This window comes from Anopheles nili, chromosome 3, assembly GCF_943737925.1.
Source record: "Anopheles nili chromosome 3, idAnoNiliSN_F5_01, whole genome shotgun sequence".
NCBI classification, from domain to species: Eukaryota; Metazoa; Arthropoda; class Insecta; order Diptera; family Culicidae; genus Anopheles; species Anopheles nili.
The window spans coordinates 47,787,343-47,810,075 of NC_071292.1; the positions used below are offsets into that span (position 1 = coordinate 47,787,343).

General features: G+C 38.8%; 6 protein-coding genes across 7 annotated transcripts; 4 read left to right on the top strand and 2 right to left on the bottom strand.

Annotated features, from left to right (window-relative positions):
• Nucleotides 1–332: 332 nt before the first annotated feature.
• LOC128723527 (WD repeat, SAM and U-box domain-containing protein 1-like) lies at nt 333–6,792 on the bottom strand. Its single transcript, XM_053817281.1, has 8 exons — nt 6,689–6,792; nt 5,847–5,961; nt 2,768–2,967; nt 2,582–2,703; nt 2,427–2,516; nt 2,129–2,366; nt 1,731–2,062; nt 333–1,332 (listed from the first exon to the last, which is right to left on the bottom strand). Exons 1-8 carry the CDS (start codon nt 6,790–6,792, stop codon nt 1,172–1,174), a joined length of 1,362 nt encoding a protein of 453 aa, XP_053673256.1. The 3' UTR covers nt 333–1,171.
• Nucleotides 3,586–5,849, top strand: LOC128723526 (anaphase-promoting complex subunit 5). The gene has a single exon (XM_053817280.1). The coding sequence runs from the start codon at nt 3,586–3,588 to the stop codon at nt 5,824–5,826; it is 2,241 nt and encodes a 746-aa protein (XP_053673255.1). The 3' UTR covers nt 5,827–5,849.
• A 905-nt stretch (nt 6,793–7,697) lies between the features above and the next one.
• LOC128723222 (aspartate--tRNA ligase, cytoplasmic) lies at nt 7,698–10,213 on the bottom strand. The gene is made up of 5 exons (XM_053816940.1): nt 10,137–10,213; nt 9,577–9,731; nt 8,680–9,424; nt 8,369–8,603; nt 7,698–8,308 (listed from the first exon to the last, which is right to left on the bottom strand). The coding sequence occupies exons 2-5, from the start codon at nt 9,682–9,684 to the stop codon at nt 7,762–7,764; spliced, it is 1,635 nt and encodes a 544-aa protein (XP_053672915.1). The 5' UTR covers nt 9,685–9,731; nt 10,137–10,213; the 3' UTR covers nt 7,698–7,761.
• Nucleotides 10,214–10,676: 463 nt separating this feature from the next.
• LOC128724854 (gamma-tubulin complex component 2 homolog) lies at nt 10,677–14,607 on the top strand. The gene is made up of 7 exons (XM_053818575.1): nt 10,677–10,732; nt 10,809–10,958; nt 11,022–13,065; nt 13,140–13,283; nt 13,669–13,761; nt 14,194–14,345; nt 14,412–14,607. Exons 1-7 carry the CDS (start codon nt 10,677–10,679, stop codon nt 14,461–14,463), a joined length of 2,691 nt encoding a protein of 896 aa, XP_053674550.1. The 3' UTR covers nt 14,464–14,607.
• A 3,033-nt stretch (nt 14,608–17,640) lies between these two features.
• On the top strand, nt 17,641–18,854 carry LOC128726361 (zinc finger protein 423-like). 2 transcript variants are annotated; one of them, XM_053820166.1, is made up of 3 exons: nt 17,641–18,042; nt 18,112–18,292; nt 18,387–18,854. In XM_053820166.1, the coding sequence occupies exons 1-3, from the start codon at nt 17,750–17,752 to the stop codon at nt 18,504–18,506; spliced, it is 594 nt and encodes a 197-aa protein (XP_053676141.1). In that variant the 5' UTR covers nt 17,641–17,749; the 3' UTR covers nt 18,507–18,854. The 2 variants fall into 2 exon arrangements, with proteins under 2 accessions (XP_053676141.1, XP_053676140.1); XM_053820165.1 differs by having other exon boundaries at nt 17,641–18,292.
• A 1,519-nt stretch (nt 18,855–20,373) lies between these two features.
• On the top strand, nt 20,374–22,662 carry LOC128726753 (uncharacterized). The gene is made up of 5 exons (XM_053820579.1): nt 20,374–20,647; nt 20,708–20,874; nt 21,198–21,383; nt 21,463–22,271; nt 22,360–22,662. The coding sequence occupies exons 1-5, from the start codon at nt 20,383–20,385 to the stop codon at nt 22,409–22,411; spliced, it is 1,479 nt and encodes a 492-aa protein (XP_053676554.1). The 5' UTR covers nt 20,374–20,382; the 3' UTR covers nt 22,412–22,662.
• The last annotated feature ends 71 nt before the right edge of the window (nt 22,663–22,733 follow it).

The window sequence follows — 22,733 nt, forward strand, 5'->3', positions numbered from 1 at the left end:
GGTACGACAATTGCGATGGAGCGTTTGCAGGTTAGAATGCGTGCGTGCAATCTGTCAAGCTTCCGCAGGATGGCGTAAGGGCTGCATGGATGATATCGGAATTATAGGAAAAACAGAGTAGGAAAGCGAGTTCGTGGGTGATTGCTGAATGTCGCTGTCATCGCAATCGAATATGAAAATAAAGAGAGCTATCCGTCGACAGTAGGGATATAATTCACTGTCATGGAATTGCTCTCTTTATGTACAATTCGATATTCAACGGAACGGAACTGGATGTTGCGTCATGGCTGCCATGTGACCATGACGAGGCCAGAGGCTTATCGTCGTCGTGTCGGAACCACACTCGACCCTGATTGGATGGGCGTAGTGATCTCGCTATCGGCTGTTTCTCAATTGTGTGACGATTTCTAGTTTGCAGACAAAACACGATTGACTCGCTATCTTTATTATGCTACAATAGACAAAAGGCTTGATGACCCTAATATTCATTTAATACGAAACGCCTTCCTCTGATTGCACGCGTACCCCAATTTTCCTCGCCATGTCAATTATCCGCGCACAACTCACGATGAATGTGTCATTTTTTGTAGTCAAGTTTAACACGTTTGCAGGCACTTAAAATATGATTTTTTGCCCCATCACTTCGTATCGAATGTGATAATATAATTTGGTTGCTTTTAAAGGCGTCTTGTAATGAGCAATGCGGAAAATTCTCTTATCGCAGTGTGTTGTATGTATAATCATTTAGCACACCACTGCGGTCTGTAGTCACCAGTTACTGATGAAGTACGTTCTCTGCGTACGTGGTTGGCGTTGCATGGTACGTGGCGCAATATATCGAGTGCGCTCTATCACATCTTATCGCACATCGTGATACAACGTGCGACTGTAGTCACACTGTGGTAATCAACGTCTTTAGCGAGCACATTGCTTTTATTGATCAATACAAAGAATAAAATATAGAAAACTAATGTCAAAGAAATAGAAAAAATGAATGGAATTGTGATAAGCAATGTATAGAAAAGGTATCGAATAAAACTTGACGGGATGGCTAATAACTCATTTAAGATAATCAAATTAAAAAAAAATTACTATTGCGAAAATTTGTTCTACCATCAAGAAAAGCACTAAAAACCAAATGATCAAATGCTTTCGGTGGGCGCAGCTTTTTTCATTCGTTATCCAACGACCGGATGTAGTCTTCAATTTCCTGTTTAAGTTTCCCATTCTCCACTAGCTCATTGGTGCATAGTTCGATGTTTGTCATAGGAGAAACGGCTTTCTCGCGAGAGAACCATTCCTTTATAGCAGCACGTTCATAAGTAAAACCATCTAAAAATTGGGAAAATATATTACATATTCAATGGCGAAATATCATTCTAAAATAACAGTTCATCGTTGTTGAATGTATAAAGAAAGATTCTTTTCTTACATTTTATGGAAAACCCCTTCAATACAGTGGGGTTTTCAAACCTCTTTTACTGGTCAATCCTTTACCTTCTTCTCATTACTCCTTTCTTTGTTTTCAACTTCCGCAAATGGGCCTTCATCCAATTGCATGTGAAGTGCTTAGTAATACCACTTACCGTCTTTGAAGCACGTGGCATTGTTCGATTTAACAGAATACACCAAAAAAGCGAAAGCCATGATGTTTTCTACGTTCTCATCCGATTATAGATAAAATTGCGTTTTGTCAAATTCTTAGGCTAGTTTTGCTGTTTTAAACCTACCTTCCGCGTAGACTGGATCCTTCATCAACTCGTGCGTGATAGGGCATGTAAACTCTAACGGAATGTCCGCAGTTTTTGCTGCCAGCGTAAACAGCAGCGATCGTATGCCCGTAATATGTGAACCCAGGCTCAAGCTGTTGGTTAAATCCCACACGACCACCGTCCGATCGTTGGAACCGGACGCTATGACCGACGAGTTGCTGCTAATTGCCAAGCAATTGACGTACCGTGAATGTTCGACCATTGTTTTAAGACATGCACCCTGCTGGTTCCAGATTTTGATTGTTTTATCGAGGCTGCAGGAGAACAGCATCGTGCCGGTGGGGTTAAATCTACGTTTAGGAGAATTTTAAATGATAATTCGAGAGATTCAAGCCAGGGAGTTATTGTCGCCTCACCGTATACAAGTTACAGAACTACCATGCGCCGCGATGGTTTGCACACAGCTCGCGTTCATGACCTCAGTGCTATAGATCGTCGATTGTCCTGCAAAGTGTTCTTGTGGGCTAGTCGGTATAAGTCGCGATCGACGACTACGATCTCTGTTGTTCGGCATGAAAAAGATGCGCCAAATCTTTATGTAATGATCCGTGCCGCATGATGCGAGAGTATAGATCAGCGAACATTTATCAGCAGCTGAGGCGAAAAAAAATGATGCTAGATCATAAAGCTAGTGCTTGTGTGCTGAGTACTCACGATCGGTATGTACTATTTTACAAAAATCCGCTGATAGAACGCCCATATCGTGAGCAGCATCGATTGCACAGTCAGCAGATGAAAGGTCACCTGCAATTGCAATACGATGAGACATAATATAAAAGCTACACAGGACATGTGATCAATATACATACTAGCAAAATCATTCTCCACACCATACAATCGTAAGTTGCCTAGTGTACACGCGCTGAGTAGAATATTTGAGTCACTCGAAAACGCCATCGTATGAACGGCTTCATCGTGAACCTTCATATGGCTGAAACAAATGTATGATACTTAGTACCCTTAAGCATCTGTAAGAAAGTTAAAGAAGGACTCACCCCTTGAGGCTTTTGTTTTGCGCCCAAATGCATATCGATCCGCTATCATCGGAGCTAACTATAGTCGATCCATTGGGGCTAAATATACAGGCACGGATGGATTCCCCACCTTCCTGATTGATTATGTTAGATATTTCACCATTGCTTAAATTCCATAGAATTACAGAACCATCGACCGAAGCGGAAGCTGCAACGGCTCCCTGGATAATGTCGGTAACATTAAAAAATGTGTACGAATTGGCTTGTATGCAACTTGCATGCAATTTGGTAATGTGTTCCTTAAGTTATTAGATTTCCTAGCGGTATTAACTCTTTTTCAAACTACTAGTTTTAAAATACGCCGTATTTCTATACAAATAATGTAACGTTGTATTTGCTTTGTGCAAATAAATAATTTCACTACAAGCACTTATCAGCCCATGTGCTCATACAACTTGAAGTTTCAAAGTGCAGAGTGTAAACGTTGCCGATTCAATAAATGTCAACATTTGATTTAAAACCATCTAGGAAACTTAATTGTGATAAATATGTAAACTTCAACAGCTATTACATAAATAATAACATTACTTTAGCCTCAAAAAGTGTTGATTACGAATAATACTGGAAGAAAAAGGCATTTTTGACTTGTCACGGGAAGTCAAGGACAAGGACATTAGTTTTATTGTGTTTCTTTTTCATTGGTAGCGTCACCTCATTCACCGGTTAGTGCTCATAACCTTTAAAAACGATCATAAACACTTAGTAATATTATTGAATAACGTTTTATAATATCATTTATTCAGTGGTCGAGTACCTTATGGTAATTCCCAATCAACATCATGAGCAAAAAAGAGTCCGAAAATGTTTGTTTCTGGCTGTCGAACCAACGTTCCGGAAAAATGGATGCACTTACACCGCACAAACTAATCGTAGTGTTTCTTATCCAGGAATACTTTCGGTTAAAGAAGCTTGTTGCGGATTCACAGTTACCAGACTCTTGTCTACACATCGAAGTTAGCAATAGCGATCGAAAGCGCTTTTATATGCTCTTACTAAAATTGATCCAATACCCCGATCTTCCGTACAAAAATCTTTATGGTTTGTTATTGTCCCCGGTGTACGGATTACACCCGGTGCACTTTGAAGAATTCAAAAAACTGATGATGTTGCTGAAATCAGTCGGTATCAACGTGATATTTGACATGTACAACGAAATCGACAGGCTTATTATAGACAATTCAACCAGCTTCCAGATCGCTATTGTCGGCTTGTACCTACGCAAGGTTTTCGTTACGCTGGATCGAATGAATTTTCAAGAAATGAAGGATCTACATCTCGCCACCGTCGCCTACTACGACAAGGGCATGCAGGACATTTGCCGTGACTCGTGTCCTGAAACGAACTATGACTGTGAAAGCTTTATGCATGCGTATAACCAGTACGCCCCAATCGAACCCGCTGATCATGGTATTCACTCGGTAAAGTGGTCCGTCAAACAGTCGGAACTGTTTATTGCCCAGCAGAGTGCATTGCTGAAGGAGAATGAAGCGAAAGCTTTATCGCCAAAAGAGCTACAGAAAAGGCTAAACGAAATTATCCATGACAGGCCGCATTGCGCACAGGCATACTTCCTAAGCTACATGAATAATTTGCGTGTTCGCGATTTATATGGCTCGATTGATGCACTCCATCGTGCATTCGATCGTACGGCGTCGGGAAATTTAGGTTCATCGTCATCAGAAACCAAGGACTATCACTACTCGAGCCTCAACCTAGCTATCCTGCACGCCGAATTCAGCCACGTCAAAAAAGCATTAGCCTGCCTCCGTGAATGCATCATGCTCGCACAGGAGAATGGCGATGCCACGTGTTTGCAGTTGGCACATGCCTGGCTATCGCACCTCGACGAGCATTGCATTCCGTTGCCGGATAAAAACATCGGTGCGAGTCTATTTCACGCCACCTCACTGCGCATTTTGTCCCAACTCAGACAAGCATCGTTCGATGGTGAGGTTCCTTCAAAACTATTTGCTCTGTTAATGCTGAACGATCTACTCAATTGTCAGCGATCGATGATGGATCTAGTGGCAACTGGCATCGCCGAGCGTACGGCCCTCTGGACTGTGTACGGTAAACACGAGCAAGCTTCCTTGTGCGCCCAGACACTACTAAATATCAACCTCAAGTCGCTTGATAAGACTTACAATGGAAATGGCATGTGCCAGGTGCTGTGCTCTCTGATCGTGCATTTGGCACATTTGGGCGATTTCGGCCATGCCCTGGTTGCCTTACACCACGCAAAGGAGCGATTTCCACGGTATCCGCAGTCGCGCGACTGGCTTATAACAGATCATTATGTTTCCACTGTTCGTGCCATTTATAGAGGACGGTGGACCGAAGCTACCAGTGAATGTGAACGGCTATATTCATTCGATCAGAAATTGGCAACGCTGCTATTCGCTCAGATCGCTCTTGCCAAGCTGGACATCGCTACGGCTGAGCAATTCACCCAACGGCTGCTAATGCAGGATACGCTTGTGCCACTAATTCGTGTGCGGGCGATGATTCTGGCAGCGAACGTGTACCTTTGCACCGGACAGTCAAGAGCATTCCATCTCCTTAACCAAGCACAAATATACGCCCGAACATTTCACCTGGAATATGAGGAGGCGCTTATCGAGCTACATATCGCTTACTTTTTGTTAGTCCCAATGGGCGCACCCAGACAAGCTCTCAAATCGCTCAAGGCTGCCCTCGAAACCATCTTGGCGAATGGCCCAATCTACGATAAGGCTCGGGCGCTCTTTCTATTCGCACGAGCGCAAGTAGCGACTGAGAAGGATTCCCCAAACCATGTGCGACTTCAGAAGCTGGCAACAGTTTTACCCATGCTTGAGGAAGCAATCGAAATGTTCGAAAAACTTGAATGCTACAGCAAGGCCAAAGATGTGTATATATATCTGGCGAAAACTTATCACAATCTGGATGCAATTGAAGAACGCAATCGTTGGTCATATCGCTATCGCCTGCTCGAAGAGCAGTATCCCACTGAGCGACAGTATTTGAACGTATTCGTGTGAGAGAAAATAGATTGTTTTACCTTTGGCGAAACACGTACACTCGTCACCCCGTAACGGTGACCTAGCAAGGGTGAGAACGGTTCCTCCTGGTATCCACTGCCCACCTGCCAACGCCACACGCGCACTGTTTTGTCGCTACCGATGGAGATGTCGAAGAGATGATAATAAATAAAATGCATTAGATACAGGAAAATAAAACGCCTATACATGGACGATTTAACAAATGCATGAAACTTGTCTATCCGCGTGTAGAGGCGGCAATCAGCAGATAGCAATCATGTCGCCAACATTGGCGCTAATGAATCCAGTCAGTATAGCATTTATTATTTATTACACATCAAGTGATGCGCTTATGGTTATTTTCTTTTCATGGATATAATAGCATTGAAAAAGTCGAACTTTTTGAAATATGCATTAATGCACCCAAATCAATAATTTTTCTATCGACCATATTGCTGACTTATCATATACATTACATTTATAGTTAATAGAAGAGTTTAATTTAAAATTAGCAGTATGCAACGAAATAAAAAAGCTCACTTTCATACCAAAAGCAGATATAATCATTGTTCAAATAAAAAAAAATCATGATTGTTTCAACGGCAACGTTCTGTGATACTGTAAAATGAACAAAATCGGGCCAAAATTACATGAACAAATAGCATTGAAATTGGCGGGAAAAGACAATATCGATCGAACTGTGGGAAAAGATGGTTAAATAATTTAGTTGAGCGATGAGAGGTATTCGATCTTCGGTGCATCATTTATATGCGAGTATGTGTGAAATTGTATTTCCGAACATTCACGAGAAGGGGAAAACAATAATTGCATTATAATGCATGTGGATCGATCCGATTCCTACCTTGATCCGGTCACCAGCAGTGCGTTACCGAAGAAATCGAGTGACGTCACATCACTGGTATGAGCTGTTAGTTTTTGAAGAATGGTCGTTTTTATAGTACTCATAGCAGTTGGCTAGGTAAAAATTGATCAACGAACGATCTAATATTTTCGAAATAGCGTAAACTTCAAGCAATCAACTAACAACACACTATTATTAAATGTCCACTATTTGCGTAAAATATACTGTTGCCATTCGAGCAGTCGGCTATTTTGTATCTTATCGCCCTACAAAATATCGAGATACTAAAATACCTTGTGTTTATGATGCGTTTTTCGGTATATACGACACTTAGATAGCGAAGCTTACGTTGGTTTTCTTTAAAGACGAAACATCCGATACGTTCGAGCACGCGACCGGTTATACTATGACCTACTACTAGTCATCCTCACGATGGGTATTGTTTCAGTAGGAATTCACCAATCCCCGGTACCACATCGGATGTATGTGACCCTTATCTTTGCTTTGCTGATTGTGGAGAGAAAGACTATTACCTAGTGTTACAAAAAAGGGTTTGTCAAGCCACTAATCATCGTTGTATTGTACAAGCCACATATACAGATTCATGTTATGCCGGATAGACAATGTCACAAACCAGCATGGTGCAATTCACGTGTTTTACAGTGCTAGGGTGGTCAGATGTACTAGGCACCTGTTGACATCCTTGAATGTTTTTAACGTTATGATAGAAATATGTGTTGTGCGTCAACACAATTGAACGAATGCATTTGTGTTGAACAACTAAGGATGTCTATAAAGCAGAGCATGCGCAATGACTTCGTTAGACTTCCCAAAACAATTGCTTCTATGTGCATTTCTACTCGATGAGAGTTAAACATGGAACTAATTACCAATTTAAATTATATTTATATACCACGTATTTCAGGTGTAACAATCTGGTGATCTTAGGTAGCCTGTTAAAATAAAAAATAAAATGAGATTCGCTTTGAGAAAAATCAAGCTTGTTCGCTTTGCATTTATTTCCTTGTGTGCGCAAACATATTGCCGTTAATTCCGTCCAATGATGGTTGTAATTATGGGGTTAATCGTTTTGGGTCACGCGGGAACATTGAAGTCTTACGAATATTGTCCAGACCAAGATAAAGCATGACCACACGTTCCATCCCGATTCCACCACCTGCGTGTGGCGGGCAACCGTACCGGAATGCGTCGATGTACGCAGCGATCTTCGACAGATCGATAGCGTGCAGCTTGGCGCGCTCTACAAGATATTCGGGGTCATGTATTCGCTGAGCGCCAGATAAGATTTCTTCACCGCGCATGAACATATCGTACGAGTTCGAATATTTCGGGTTGAGCGGGTCGGGCATAGTGTAGAACGGCCGTACTGCCAACGGGAACTTGTCCAAAATGTAAAAATCGGTATCGTACTTGGCCTTTACTAGTCGCCCAAGCAATTTTTCGCTGGGAGTTGACAGATCTTCTTCGTCATCCATTTGCACACCCGCTTCTCGCAGCATGGCGACTGCTTGGGCAAACTCTAACTTTAGCGGCGGCTCCAGAAACTTGAATGGTTCCACGTTGAACTGTTGGCTAACTGCTGCGATTTCTCTAGCATAACTGTAGAAGTGTAACAGCAAGTTAATAAAACAATTAACTATGATAACTAATTTCACGTACTTGTCACGCAATCCTTTAAACATTTCCGTGAAGGTGTTGCCTATCGTATCGAGCACCTCGTGGTAGTGATACTTGAATGCCATCTCCAAGTCTAGACCCACAAACTCGGTCAAGTGACGATGAGTGTTCGAATCTTCCGCCCGAAACACAGCACCAACGGTGAAAACTTTGTCGAAATCGGCAGCAATGGCCATCTGTTTGTACAACTGCGGTGATTGCGCCAAGTATGCGGATTCTAAATAATAGATTAAAATCAACATTACTCTCTCTGATATGTACGACGATCAAAACTATATGGATGTGTATATTACCTTTAAAATAGCTAACCGTAAAAACGTTTGCACCACCTTCGCTGGCTGCAGATATTATCTTCGGGGTGTGTATTTCAGTAAAACCCTGCGCTGTAAGCACATCGCGAAATAGCTTACAAACGCCTGCTTCTAACCGAAAAATAGCTTGGTTTGCAGGGGTACGCAGATCGAGTACGCGATTGTCCAGCCTTGTGTCCTGATTGACACGAATTCGGAGCGCTTCAGGGTCATCTGATTTTTCCGGTCGTGATGCGTCCTCAATCTGCAACGGTAGCTGTGCTTTTGCGGCTGACAACAGGAATAGCTCCAATACGTGCAGTTCAATTGTCTGCTCAGTGCACGATTCAATTCGTTGCTCAACAGGTACCACTTTCGCCTTTAGATCAATGATGCTCTCCCGGGGAATGCTACCGGAAAATTTTACCATCTTTTTCGACACAAGTTCGTTTACGGCCAGCAAACACTGGACAGTACTGCTCTGCTGACGCAGCACCAGGAAACATTGTTTGCCTTTGCATCGGGACGTGTGCACCCGTCCTCGTACCCATACTTGCGCATCTTTCTTGCATTGGGACAGATCCGATACCTTTACGAACGCACGCTCGGTGTGTTTCTCGACACTTTGAATCATCTTCATCGTACCATATCGTCCCTCTGATTGATCGATGCCATCAGCTCCGGTTTCGTCATCAGCCGTTCCGCCGGATCCGACCGCAACTGCAGCTGCTGCCTTATGCTCAGCTTTCTACAAAAACACAACAGGTGACAAGAAGCAGTATGTTTAATATCCAATTTTAAATGATGCAATAATTGCACCATTCTAGTTGATAAAAGCGCCGAAGGCTAACAGTTCCCAATAATTTCCCAAAAAAGATCATAAAAACTATGCTTACTTACTTTTGCTGCCTTCACTGCATCTTTCGCTGCTTTCTTGGCGGCCTTCTTCGACGTTTCATCAGCGCCGGTGCCTGTCGGTTGTTCTTTGCTCGGCTCAGTAGTAACCATTGCTCAGGTGCGAATTTTTTACTTGACCGATGAACATAAATACACCACTAGGGTTGCCAAAGAAAAAGAACATGACGAAATACATTCAATTAGAGGAAGTACGCGAATAGAACATCAGTCCGCACGTCATGCGTATCGTTATTCTTCGTAATATGTTCGCGTCAATGCGGAATCGAAAAGCAAATGAATTTAATCGAGCTTGCATAATAGATAGAAATTTCGAATGGATAGCATATGCTAGGCTTTCACATGGTGATCCACAACATTCTTTGCTTATCTTGTGTCTCTACTAGCCACGAGTGCACTCAAGCTTATCTCTTTTACGGTCCAATAAATGGAAACCAATAGCTTCTAGCTGAAAACCCACCGGCATTTTGCTGACGCAACTTCATAGAATTTGTCGCATTATCCTTGCTGCAATTAGAACGAATTTGATTGTTTGAATCACTTACCAACAACAGCTAAAATGAAACAACTTCTTGCAAACTTGTGCTGAGAAAACACTTTAATGCGACCATCCAAGGCTATCGCATTTCTTAAGTAAACGCAAGGAAGCGAAAAATTACTCGAAGTTCCGAAGCACACCACGTCGTTTGACGTTCAGAGATTCGTGTCAGACGGGCGGATGTGGGAAAGGGCTCGTGTTACAACAGAATGTTGCATATAAAATTATAATTTAAAATTTATTTATTTCTGTATGTTATGATTATGATGTAATTGAAATGAGAAATAAAAATAATCAAAAATTTATTTACATACTGAACAATGACTTTGCAACTGAAATTATATGATTTTTTATCATTCAGTTTCGTTCAGTAACCAACCCTGTGATGAAGAAGGTTGTCATTGAGAATTGCTTGACATTGCATTGGTAAACAATCCATATGTTTGGCGTTATTTAATAAATTGTATTTTTACTTTTTCGTTGTCCGTTGCGTTGCTGTGAACCGTTCAGTGTATTTTAAATACACCGAGTGCATCAATTCATTGTCATGTCTACAGACATTATTGCAAAGAAAATTCTTAGCGAACTAGTCAAAAAATCTAAGTAAGTTTGTTTGCATCATAATTGCACGGCAAGTTTGAAATCCTTCCAACACTCCTTTGTTTTGTGGTATATTCAGCTACAAGTACTCGGCAGACAATATCGTAACTATATTCCACAATCGTGATGGCAAATACAACAGCAACCGGCTTACTGCGCTTGTGGCGCATTTATTCAAACCAGTACCGAATGGTAGTAAATATGTGGATATGTACGCGTCCTCTAATATGTAAATAATCATCAATATACCGATTGAAGATTCCTAGGCTTATCAATCTATTGTCTATTTTAGTAAAGAATCATATCCTGCGTTGTTGTTAGTGCTAAATCAATATGCCAATGATTCGAAAAATGTTTTCGTGGAACAACAACAGCAACAACAACAAGAATCAATGTTGCCGCCACCACCCCAAAAAGGGTTAATTCAGACGGGTCCGGAGTCCGTTCAAAAGCGAGTATCACTTTTCGAAAGCCCACCCCTTTCATCAACTCGGATCATACCTGAGCAGGTTACTCCCGAAAATGTGCAAGAAATCAAGGAGAAGCTCGTACAGGCCACTTCAGGGGCCGCCGGTAGTCGTTTATCTTCTTCTTCATCGCTCCCACCTGGCGGAATAATCACACCCCATCATCCCAATCAACATTATGTGGCGCTGAGTCGGCCATACTTTGAATTTTCGCACAAGAAAGCTCCAATCGTGGCGTGGAACTTTAACTATGACGAGCTGTATCCGCTACAAAGTAAAACCAATGTGGCTGCCATTCCGGTGGCTTCCCAGGAACCGATTGTATTAAAAGAACTGTTGAATTGTTTGATCGGTGTGAAAGGCACGCTTATCATTCCAAAGAAAAGCACCACTTCGACAGATTACGGCGCCCCAATTCCGGTAGAGTTTCAACTCTCGAGTCAGCTTACCGATTCATGCCGTGATATGGTGATTGAAATATTGCCGTTGGCAGCCAACTTCGCTTGTGTACAGGCATTCATTGAAGAATCAAGCATACTCGAAGGAGGCGTAGTATTACAAGCATTGCGATCGGTCCTGAAAACGATAATGACGGATTACTATCTCTCAATCGCTCAATTGGATGATCTGCGTTGCCGTAAAGGGCTCAGCATGCAACGCCTATTGCAGTTTCTAAAGCCCGTCTTTCCCACGATGGAGGAGCTTGCTGCAACGGTGTCGGAGATTTGGCGCAATAATAGCCGAGGTGGTCAGGTGTTGACGTTACTACACAATCGCATTACAGCCACTAGCGGAACAAATCATGCCCAACGTGTGCTCGTACACCTGATCGAGTCGGCCGCAGTACCATTTATGGAGATGCTCCAGCTTTGGATCTACCGAGGCGTTATTAATGATCCGCAGCAGGAGTTCCTTATTGAACACAGTGCGATGGAGTTAACGGAAAATGAACTAGTTGATTACTGGGAAAAGCAGTACACTATACGGTGCGACAAGGTCCCGTGTTTTCTAGTAAAGTATGCGGACATTATCCTGCGCACCGGCAAGTATTTGAATGTGGTTCGCGTGTGTGGTGGCGCCGATTTTCAACCAGCTAATGGAAATACTGCATTTTCTACTGGTTCCGTTGCGCAAGCGTCGGCCACACTTGTAAAGCAGCTACACTATAAGCACTTTGATCAGTCGTATATCGACGCTATTGAGCAGGCGTACAACTTTGCCTCGTCCTCATTGTTGAATCTCATTATGAACAAGTACGACTTGATGGGGCGTTTGCTTTCGGTGAAACGTTACTTTTTGCTGCAGCAGGGCGATTTTATCACGGAGTTCATGGATGCGGTAGAAGAGGATTTGCGAAAGAATGTAGACAGTCTGCATCCGATACGCCTGGCTAACCTACTGGACGTGACTCTCGGACTTTCTTCTGCCAAGTATGATGAGTATCATGACGATCTCAAAACAATGCTGTTGCCGTACGGGATAGTCACACAAATCTCAAAGATAGTCAATAATGAAGAAGTGTTCGCCGATACACTCAGTGATACGTCGCAACTGAAGGGTATCGAATGTTTCACATTCACGTATAAAGCTCAGTGGCCGGTCTCTATCGTACTCAACCTATGGACCATCTCAAAGTATCAGATGATATTTCGTCAGCTGTTCTATTTGAAGTACGTTGAACGTGTACTTTGCCGGGTATGGATAGCAAATAACGAGACGCGCCAATTTGCACCGAACCCGGCTAAACTATACCGATCAGCATTTACGTTACGCCAGAAAATGCTTATCGCTATCCAAAGCTTCGAGTCGTACATGATGATAGAAGTGATCGAGCCTAATTGGCACATTTTCTTCCAGAATATGAAACAGGTATTTGTAAATATTTTACAGCGAATGTGCGAGAATTGATTTTTTAAATTTTAAATTTTCTGATTCTTCAACAGGTGAAAAATATTGATGACGTGTTGAACTATCACCAAGATTTTCTGGACCAGTGTCTTAAGAATTGTATGCTTACCGAACCAGATTTACTTAAACCGATAATTAATTTATGCAATATTTGCATCAAATTTTGCGATTTTTTAGCGGTAAGTAGCGATTATATATCAAAAAAGTATGCGAAATCCTAAAACAAGTTTTTTATGGAAGGCCTTTCCATAAACTGTACTGCAAATGAAAGATTAAATTATTTTTCAATTTCTCTTTCCTTCTATTCTCTCTTTCTCTCCTATCGTTAATTATACATATTTTTGATCATTTTTGCCTATTTGATTAAGGTATTTTTACATTCATTCCGATTATATAACACATGTTGGTTTCGTTGCACTATGACTTATGCTTTTAACAATATTTGAATATGATTTTGAACATTATCCTTTTTTCGGTGCTGTAATTTTGTATTTCTTATATTTTGAAATACCTACCGTGACACGTTTTATTACCCAATTCGTACAACATTAAAAAATGAAACAGGAAGCACAACGCCATTTTGTTGATGCAGAACTAACGTGCATGCTAGCAACGGGTGACGACCACTCACTTTCTTCTGAATCCGATTATGAACAGGTACCATTAATGTTTTTATAGATCATTTTTTCTATCTGCTTTGCTTTGGTTCGGATAAAATGAAAATCATATTTTTCATCACTTAACAATGTTTAATCGGAGTGTCGTAGTAGATGTGTAACTTTAAATTTGAAATGCTTAAGAACATTGTTCAATACATGCAGGCAATATAATTCTTACAGGAATAGTACTATACACACTCACGATGATCTCTCACGAACTTTAAAATTGACTATTTTTTGGCTTATGATAAGCAGAATGCAATTGTCCTCGAAAATTGCATAAATGTGTTCTAACAAATTATATTCAAATATCCCTTAAATCCTCGTGCATTGATGTGACTGATGTATTACTACAAGCGCCAATTTCATGTTGATCATCCTGCTTACCTTTAATTTGCTACTTATCTGCATTCAATTTTTCTACTCATAGAATGCCACCACAATGGCACCCACAGAAACGTTTTCGGAGCGAGTGGAGCAGTTTCGCTACGATTTTACAAACCAACTTATGACGTTACTTCGAAAGATTACGAACGTTGCAACGCTAAGCACATCGGAAAGGTTTATCAATCTGATTTACAGGTATAGTATAGTTACACCGTTTACAGCAATGATAATTATTTGACATGTATTTTCTCCTATCAACAGAATCAATTTCAACTCATACTATAGTGAATCAAACGAAACTAATCCAAACTAATACTCAATGAAAGCAAAAGATGTACAATGCCCTTGCCAACAAACTCAGTGCACTCTAATTCGCAAAGATTCTACTCTCTGCACTTTTTTGTATTTTGAACAGTATGCAACATAAAATAAATGTTTTGTTAAGTTACATGTTAAAGCAACCAGAACGTATCATAAAACTGTCCTAGAAAAATGATATCCTTTAAAAAAAGAGAAATTTTATATAAGAATAAGATCAAAGAGAAAGAAAATGAATTGTTACGAAAACAGCGTCTTGAGGAGCTATACTCTAAGAGTTTAAATGAAATTAAAATTAACGATCATACGTATAGCAAGGTCATGTCAGAAGGCATTCTCAAGTGGGTTATTTATTTAAATTTTTGAATGCTCAAAATATTTCAAATCGACTAAAGCGGCTGGAAATATACCATAGCTCGGAGGAGAACGCTTCCTTGGGCATGTTGATGAATTGAGAGAAATCGTCTTGCTTTGGTAAATACCACATTTTAGCGTGTATAACGACTCCTTTTTTGCTTAAAAATGACCAAAATCGAATTAAGGGGGTCGTTATACACGGGTAATGCAAAGTTGAAAATGAAGACATCAGCAAGGACGAATTGAAAGAGTATTATAGAGAAAAAACATGTTTGCGAACATTCCTTGAAAGAGTAAAACATGCTTGCGATCGATAATTCCGATGAAAACTTTAAAGTTGAAAGAATCGATGTATGTTAAAATACCGGAAGGAAAACCAACATTCTTCAATTCATACGCAATTTACAAGAAGAAAAGAACGAGCACTGCAAAAAGAAAGGCCGAAAAGAAATGTAATAAGCTACTCCGTATGAATATATTTGCACAAAACCGATAAGCAAAAGAATGTGAAATTGCTTGCATTTTACATTTTTTATCAAAAACACATGGAAAGTCACGCACGTGCTCTACTCTCGTCTTAAACTGAGAGAAAGAACATGGCGAATATAAGTGGTTACAACCAGAATGAGAATGTTGACGAGGAGCATCTAAGGTATGCGTTTTTATTATATTTTATATTTGAAATACTTCCGATGTAAACCAGTTCATGTCTATCCACCTAGTCGCTTTCTATTTTGTAGGAAACAAATGGTTTATGGGTGTAGAACTTATCTTGGTGTGCACCACAATGAACAGGATTTCAAATCGCATAAATGCAAAACGTAGGATGTCATGTCACGCATGTAATCTCAAATAGTTCAGGCAAGGATTTAATGTATCACTCTATGAGTAAAACGGTGGCGAGGATCATAGATGAATCAGTGATTTCGCATTGGCAGTAATAATTGAATAAGTTAGGCTCTAACTTTTTAGACGTTATATAAATGTGTGGTGCAAATATGTATTGTTAAAACACTGGACAAATATATATTTTTTATACACGGGCGAAGACTAGCATTCTTTTAGATAAATCAATTATGAGGGTTTAAAAAGGAAGTTGATTATTTGTTTTTCAAATTTAAGTTGGGTATTACTGAATTTCTTCGTTAAATATCAGTATAACAGTGTATTTCGAAGTGGGAGGTTCAGCTTTTAGTACGATTGACGTTCATTGTGTAAAAAATGAGAGAGAATGTTGACAGTTACGACGATAGATGGTTGTTTATGTTTTAGATACCTTTGTTATTGAAAGTAAGTGTACGTAGTAAAATTATTGTATCTTTAGTTAATTTCCGCTACGATTCGATATTTTTTAATTTTTCGTGGCTATATAGCACTGTCTGATAAAATCAATCTATATTGCCAAAAATTCATGTAAGTAGCTGATGTTAGTTCTTTTGATATGTTACCGAAACAAAGGATTTAAATTCTCATAATGTTTTGTACTTGTAGTATTCACTCATCATGCCTCACTCATCATGTGCCGCTTCGTTCTGCAAAAACAATCGCTACAATGCCAATAAACGCGAACTGCATATTACATTTCATACATTTCCTCCGAATGGCGAATCAAATCTAATGTGGGCAAAATTTTGTAATCGAGGAGATAATTGGACACCTAAGAAAAACGACGTGCTTTGTTCAGTTCATTTCAAAGAGGATGATTATCAGTTGATTAAATCACCTTTATTAAAAACCAGTAGAAGCTTCAGGACGTTACATGCAAATGGTAATTTCGATATCTAATAGCAATCGTAAATGTTTATTAAGCTTATATTATGTATAGCGGTACCTACAATGCTAAAAAGCGCTCCAATTGCGATTGAGAAGAAAAAACGTATTGACGAAAAATTGCGCATGCAACTCACTGAGGAACTTTATAATAAAACATTAGACAATGATACTACAACAAATGATCATACTTACAGTGAAGCAAAGTCTGATATAGAGAAAAAGGTAAGCAATTGTTTACTCTAATTTATCATTCATTTTTGTGAATTTCATCCATTTTGATGATTTTGCAATTCGGTAAAAAATTGGTAAAAGTGGTGGTAAAAAAGTTGCAATTATAATTTATTGAGTTGTGATATTACTACTATGTTAAATATTATCATAGAATATTACTGTATAAAATGTTAACATTTAACTTTATTTTAGAATTTGTTAAATCGCGTAAATACGGGTATATACCGTTTACAAACTTTTCCTGATGTATGCGTTCATTGTTTAAAAGCTGTAGATGATGAACAGCCATTTATACCAATTGAACTTTATATTGATCAACTGGAGTGTACCATTGAACAGAAATATGACGATCTGATCAACGACATTCAACCTAGAGAAGTATTAACCAGATTAAAGATTCTTATATTCATTTTCGTTTAGCTTGTAATTTAAATTGTTTTTCCTTTCAAATTACATAGGCATATACAATCAATAACGGTAAAGCTTCTTTCCTTCCGAAAATGATATGTGAGGCATGTTTGGAAACGTTAATGACTTTTCATCAGTACCAGCGTCAGATAGAATGCATTCGTAAATTCACTTGCGCGATTGCCCAGCTGCTAAATGGGCATCAAAAACCGCTGGAAAATCTGTATCGCAATCAAGGAAATTATTTGATCAATCGATTAAAAAGCCTGGATATTTTGCATGGTTCGGAAGATTCTGGGACGCTAGAAAGACTAGTGGAAGAAATGACGTTGTACCAACAAGTGAAGACCCTTCACGAAGAAAGTGACGTTGATTACGATGAAGATAATGTATTTGGTCAACCTCTTACAAATACTGGTCCTGAAATTTCTGCAGGCCGGAGTGTGCTCACACCATATAGCTTCAAAAAGCAAAAAGAGAGAAGGAATCTTCGAAATTCGAAAAATCAGCTAATGGATAGTGGAGAAGAGTATGGAGCAAATCAATTAGCCTGCCCTTACAAGGATATCTGCAAAGAAACCTTTTCTGACGAAACTAAAAAGCAGCGACATATTCAAGAGCAGCACGTATCTTTTGAATGTCATATATGTGGTAATATACTGCCTTTCTACAATCTGTACCAACAACACATGGAAAGCCACGCGATTGCTCGGTCACTGCGCTTATCGTATAATAGTAGGAAGGATAACAACCGCACAACTTCCATTACCAACCAGAGCAGTAGCTCTGACAACGACAATCAACGGTATAATATGGCTAGAACAAGAACGTATTTATTCGGATCTGAAATGTGTAACAAACATGTACTTTTCAGAAAAAAATTCAGTTGCTATCAAAGACAAATGGAAAATTCGGATCAAAGTTACATTTGTGGATCGTGCTTCTGTGTATATCAACATGAGCGAGATTTCATGAATCATAAATGCAAACCGTCAGCTAACCAGGCCGAGCATGTTAATGTGAGGAAGTTTTCTACCAAACATACATCTGCCAAGGTATGTGAGATTTCAGTTATAGCACTACATTTTGTGTTATTAATCCCATATTGATTGTTCATTAATTAATATTTTTCTCTGATGGGGTTTTTAGAGCGCATCGCAAAGCATGTACGCAGGGCATTTGGGAAAGAATCTCGCAACGTCGAAACGACCCCGTTATAATCCAGAATTCCTCGACATTGAAATACTCCCAGATGCGAATAAAATCTAGAAATGGAGTCATGACTGTTCCTTGAATAAAAGTTTCAGACATTTCGATAATGCTATTTATAATACAAGCTGATTTACTTTTGAAAAGCTAAAACGTTAGCGAGCGGCACAAACACATGATATATCGGGTTCAAATTGCGACTGAGCCTACCCCGTACGTTAGAATGACTATTCAGATACGTGAAAATATCAAGTCATAGAAATCCTTAGCAAGGCCAGGCCTTGACCGTACACCGGTTGTTGAGCCACTTAAGAAGATTTGCTTTTAATTCATACATTACGTAAACAGAGTTGAAATCGTTTTTAATTTTAATACAATAAGGAAGCATTTATTCCGCTTCCAACTACGAGGTTGATTACATGTGTTTGTTTATTTGAAAAAATGAAATACATAAAAAACAATAACTTTGTGTGTTTTCCTACAAAATAATCATCGATAGAATCAGCTTCCACAATGGAGTGGTTTTTCCAACAGTTTCTATTTTAGCATGTATTAAATCGCCAAAGCTAGACAGGAAAAGTACAATCTGTTTTTTATTTACTTTACTTGGAAAGCTAACGAATATTAGATTTGCTTATAACGTGAAATTTGTCCGTAAGGAATCGTTAAGGAGTCACTTAACTCATAACTTCCCACAACACAAGGAGACTCACTTCACAACTTCCTCAAGCGGCACACTTCATATGCTATGTTGTTTCACAACCGGTATCCTGAACGGAGAGAGCGTTCGCTAATCTACTGCTGAACAAAATCTGCTATACGCTACAAAGGATATTCACCTATAGAAAATCATTGTTAATAGAACTCTAGATACGACACAATAGACTTTAAAACCAAAAAAAGTTGGGATGAGATGAAGAGAATACGCTTTGTGTTGAATAAACAAGCACGTGCAACCTACGAGCGGGCTTCCGAGAATCTCAGACAAAACCGTCACGTGTACGAGTGCATGTTCGCGAATATCGATGTTTGTCGGTTAGAAAAAATGATCTTAGATAAGTGAAGTCTAATAAATTCATTTCTGGATCGTATTTACATCGCATATGGCTGTCCATCGTGATATAATAATAGTGTAACGATAACTTCCATGGACTTTCACTGATCATTGTCTTTAGTCATACGTGAAAGGCTAGTAAATACCCCCTGATCACTTAATTTTGAAGTACGAAATACGTAATATGATACGTGAAATAAATAAGAACTTGTGTGTTAACTAATTTTAAGAACGTTTTGGATTGTTTTATATTTAAAAATAATAAGAAACTACTTAACTTCATTTATTAACTGCATTAGTCTCTCTCATATTGTAATATTTTTCACTGGGGATCCAAAATACAAGGGAAAAAATAAAAGAAATGTTGACATTTATGCGAGGATGGTTGTTTATGTTTGGAAATTGTTCATTGTACGAGTTGTGCGAATGCTTAAAATTATCTTTCATTTTCTGCAGACTTAAACGCTATTTTCTTCGTCGATCGTCAAAATAGCAGATCATAATAATCTTCGAAACACAAACTACATGTACGTTGCCGATGATATTGATAAAACTAGTTGCTTTGCTTCCAATAATTCAATACAGAACTGCTTGTACAATCGGCAGTGGAATAGGAAGTTATTTTTCAAATGCACAAACTAACATGTTGTCACTTCTTTCTACACTTAATTCAGAAATATATATATATACAATCTGTTCATTAAAAAAAATGCCTACCGAAATAAAATATCAGATTATAGTTTTTAGTTAGATTTTAACAAATGATGAGAACAGAGTCAACTGGTAAATGATTGTATTTTTAGAATGATTTTATATAATTTAATTTTTACAATAACAGGTTTATTGTGTTTTAACGAGCATTGTATTTTTTCAGCTGAAAAAATGCCGAAATCATCATGTTCAGCATCGTTTTGCAAAAATAATCGTTATAATGTAAAAAAAAGGAAACTAGATGTACTGTTTCATACGTTTCCCTTCGATAGTGTATTGAACTACAAATGGATTCAATTCTGCAGACAACATAAAAATTGGCGACCAGCTAAAGATGATGTTATTTGTTCTGCCCATTTCAAGACAGACGATTATCAACTAATGAGATCCCCTTTGGAAAAAAACAATTATTATTTCAGAAGATTATTTTCAAGTGGTACGGAAGCATAGTTTACGTAAAGCAGGAATATTTTATTTTCAAATAATATATTTTCAGCTATTCCCTCGATAGAATGCAGCAAGCCATTAACAATTTCAGAGAAAAAACTAAGAGATGAAGAACTAAGAAAGCAGCTTTCTGAACAATTGTATTCAAAAGATTCAGACGAGCTTACAATAAACGACCATACATATAGCGAAGCGAAATCAGATGCCGAACCCATGGTATGTCTTTATTATAATATAATATAACAAATAATTGAAATTACTACTTTTATTGCAACCATTTTCCTTTAGTGTTTTTTTAATGTTAACGGCCAGAACGATATATTATCTATTATATTTAAATTCTACCTTTGTTGGTTTATTCAAGAGCGTCGAGAGTTATACTGCTAGACTCCCTATTTGGAGTTGTGCATTGCGAGAAATCTATCACGCAAAATATGCAAAGCTGTTTAGCATACTGGTCAAAATATTTCTTTTTATGTATATGTTGAGCAGATAATCAAACATGAATGGTAATATTTCTTTTATTAATATTTTTTTAGTATAAGCTTGTAGGATCAAATACAAGCATTTATCGTTTAAAAAACTTTCCTGATGTTTGTGCACACTGCTTAAAACCAGTAAATGACGAAAATCTTTTTACATCGGTATATCAGTATCATGACAAATTGGAATGTACAATCGAACAGAAATGTGACAAACTTACAGGGGATTTAATGGGACAGAAGGTAATCAATACCAAACAAATCCGACCAGCTACATCCTTTTTTTTTAAATGATTCCTTTTTCTCTTCCAATTGGGTACAGGATCGTGATAATATTCATAACCATTTACCAGACAAAGTATGCGCAGAGTGTTTGGAGTCGCTAATTACTTTTCATCAGTATCAGCGGCAGCTGGAATGTATTAGAAAGTTTTGTATTGCGATCGCAAAGTTGTTAAATGGAAACCAAGAAGCACTGGATGATCTCTACCGCAAACAGGGAGTGTATCTGGTGAATCGCCTAAAGCGGCTGGAAATATATCATGGCTCGGAGGAGAACGCTTCATTGGGTAAGTTGATAGAACAAGTAGCTTTGCATCGACAACCCAGCACATGCATCAAAAGTGAAGAGAAGTCTCTTTGCCTTGGGAAATATGCCAACGAAAACATGCTTGCGATGGATAACTCCGATGAAAACTTTAAATGTGAAAAAAACGACATATGTTGGAATACCGAAAGGGAAACAAGCGTACTTCATTCAGACGCAATGTACAAGGAGAAAAAGAAAATCATTGCAAAAAGAAAGGTCGAAAAGAAATGCACTAAACTACCAAATCAAAACATCAAGAGCGATGACGAAAATATAAAAAATGGGCTAGCTTGCCCGTATGAAGATATTTGCACAGCAATTTTCTACCACGAAGCCGATAAGCAGAAGCATGTGAAACATGATCACACTTCGTTCGAATGTCATACATGTGGGAATGTGCTTGCGTTTTACAGTTTGTATCAAAAACACATGGAAAGTCACGCCATTGCACGTGCTCTGCTCTTGTCTTACAATAAGAGAAAGAACATGGCGAATACAAGTGGTTACAACCAGAATGAGAATGTTGACGAGGAGCATCTAAGGTATGCGTTTTTATTATATTTTATATTTGAAATACTTCCGATGTAAACCAAATCATGTCTATATATTGAATCATCTTTTGTTTTGCAGGGAAACAATGGTTTTGGATCCTAAACAACGGAGGATTACTAAACACAAATAAGTGTGTGGAACTTGTTTTAGTGTGTACTTCAATGAACAGGACTTCAAATCGCATAAATTCAAAACGTAGGATGTCATGTCACACATTTAATCTCAAATAGTTCAAGCAAGGATTGAATGTATCATTCTATGAGTAAAACATGGCGAGGGTCATAGATGAATAAATGAATTCGAATTGGCAATAATAACTGCTAATGTTAGGCTATCACTTTTTTGCCGTTATAAAAATGTGTGGTGCAAATAATTGTTGTTCGATCGCTAAAAGATATGTGTTGAAGAACGAAGAATAAAATTAATTGAAAAAAAATTCACAGGTTGACATA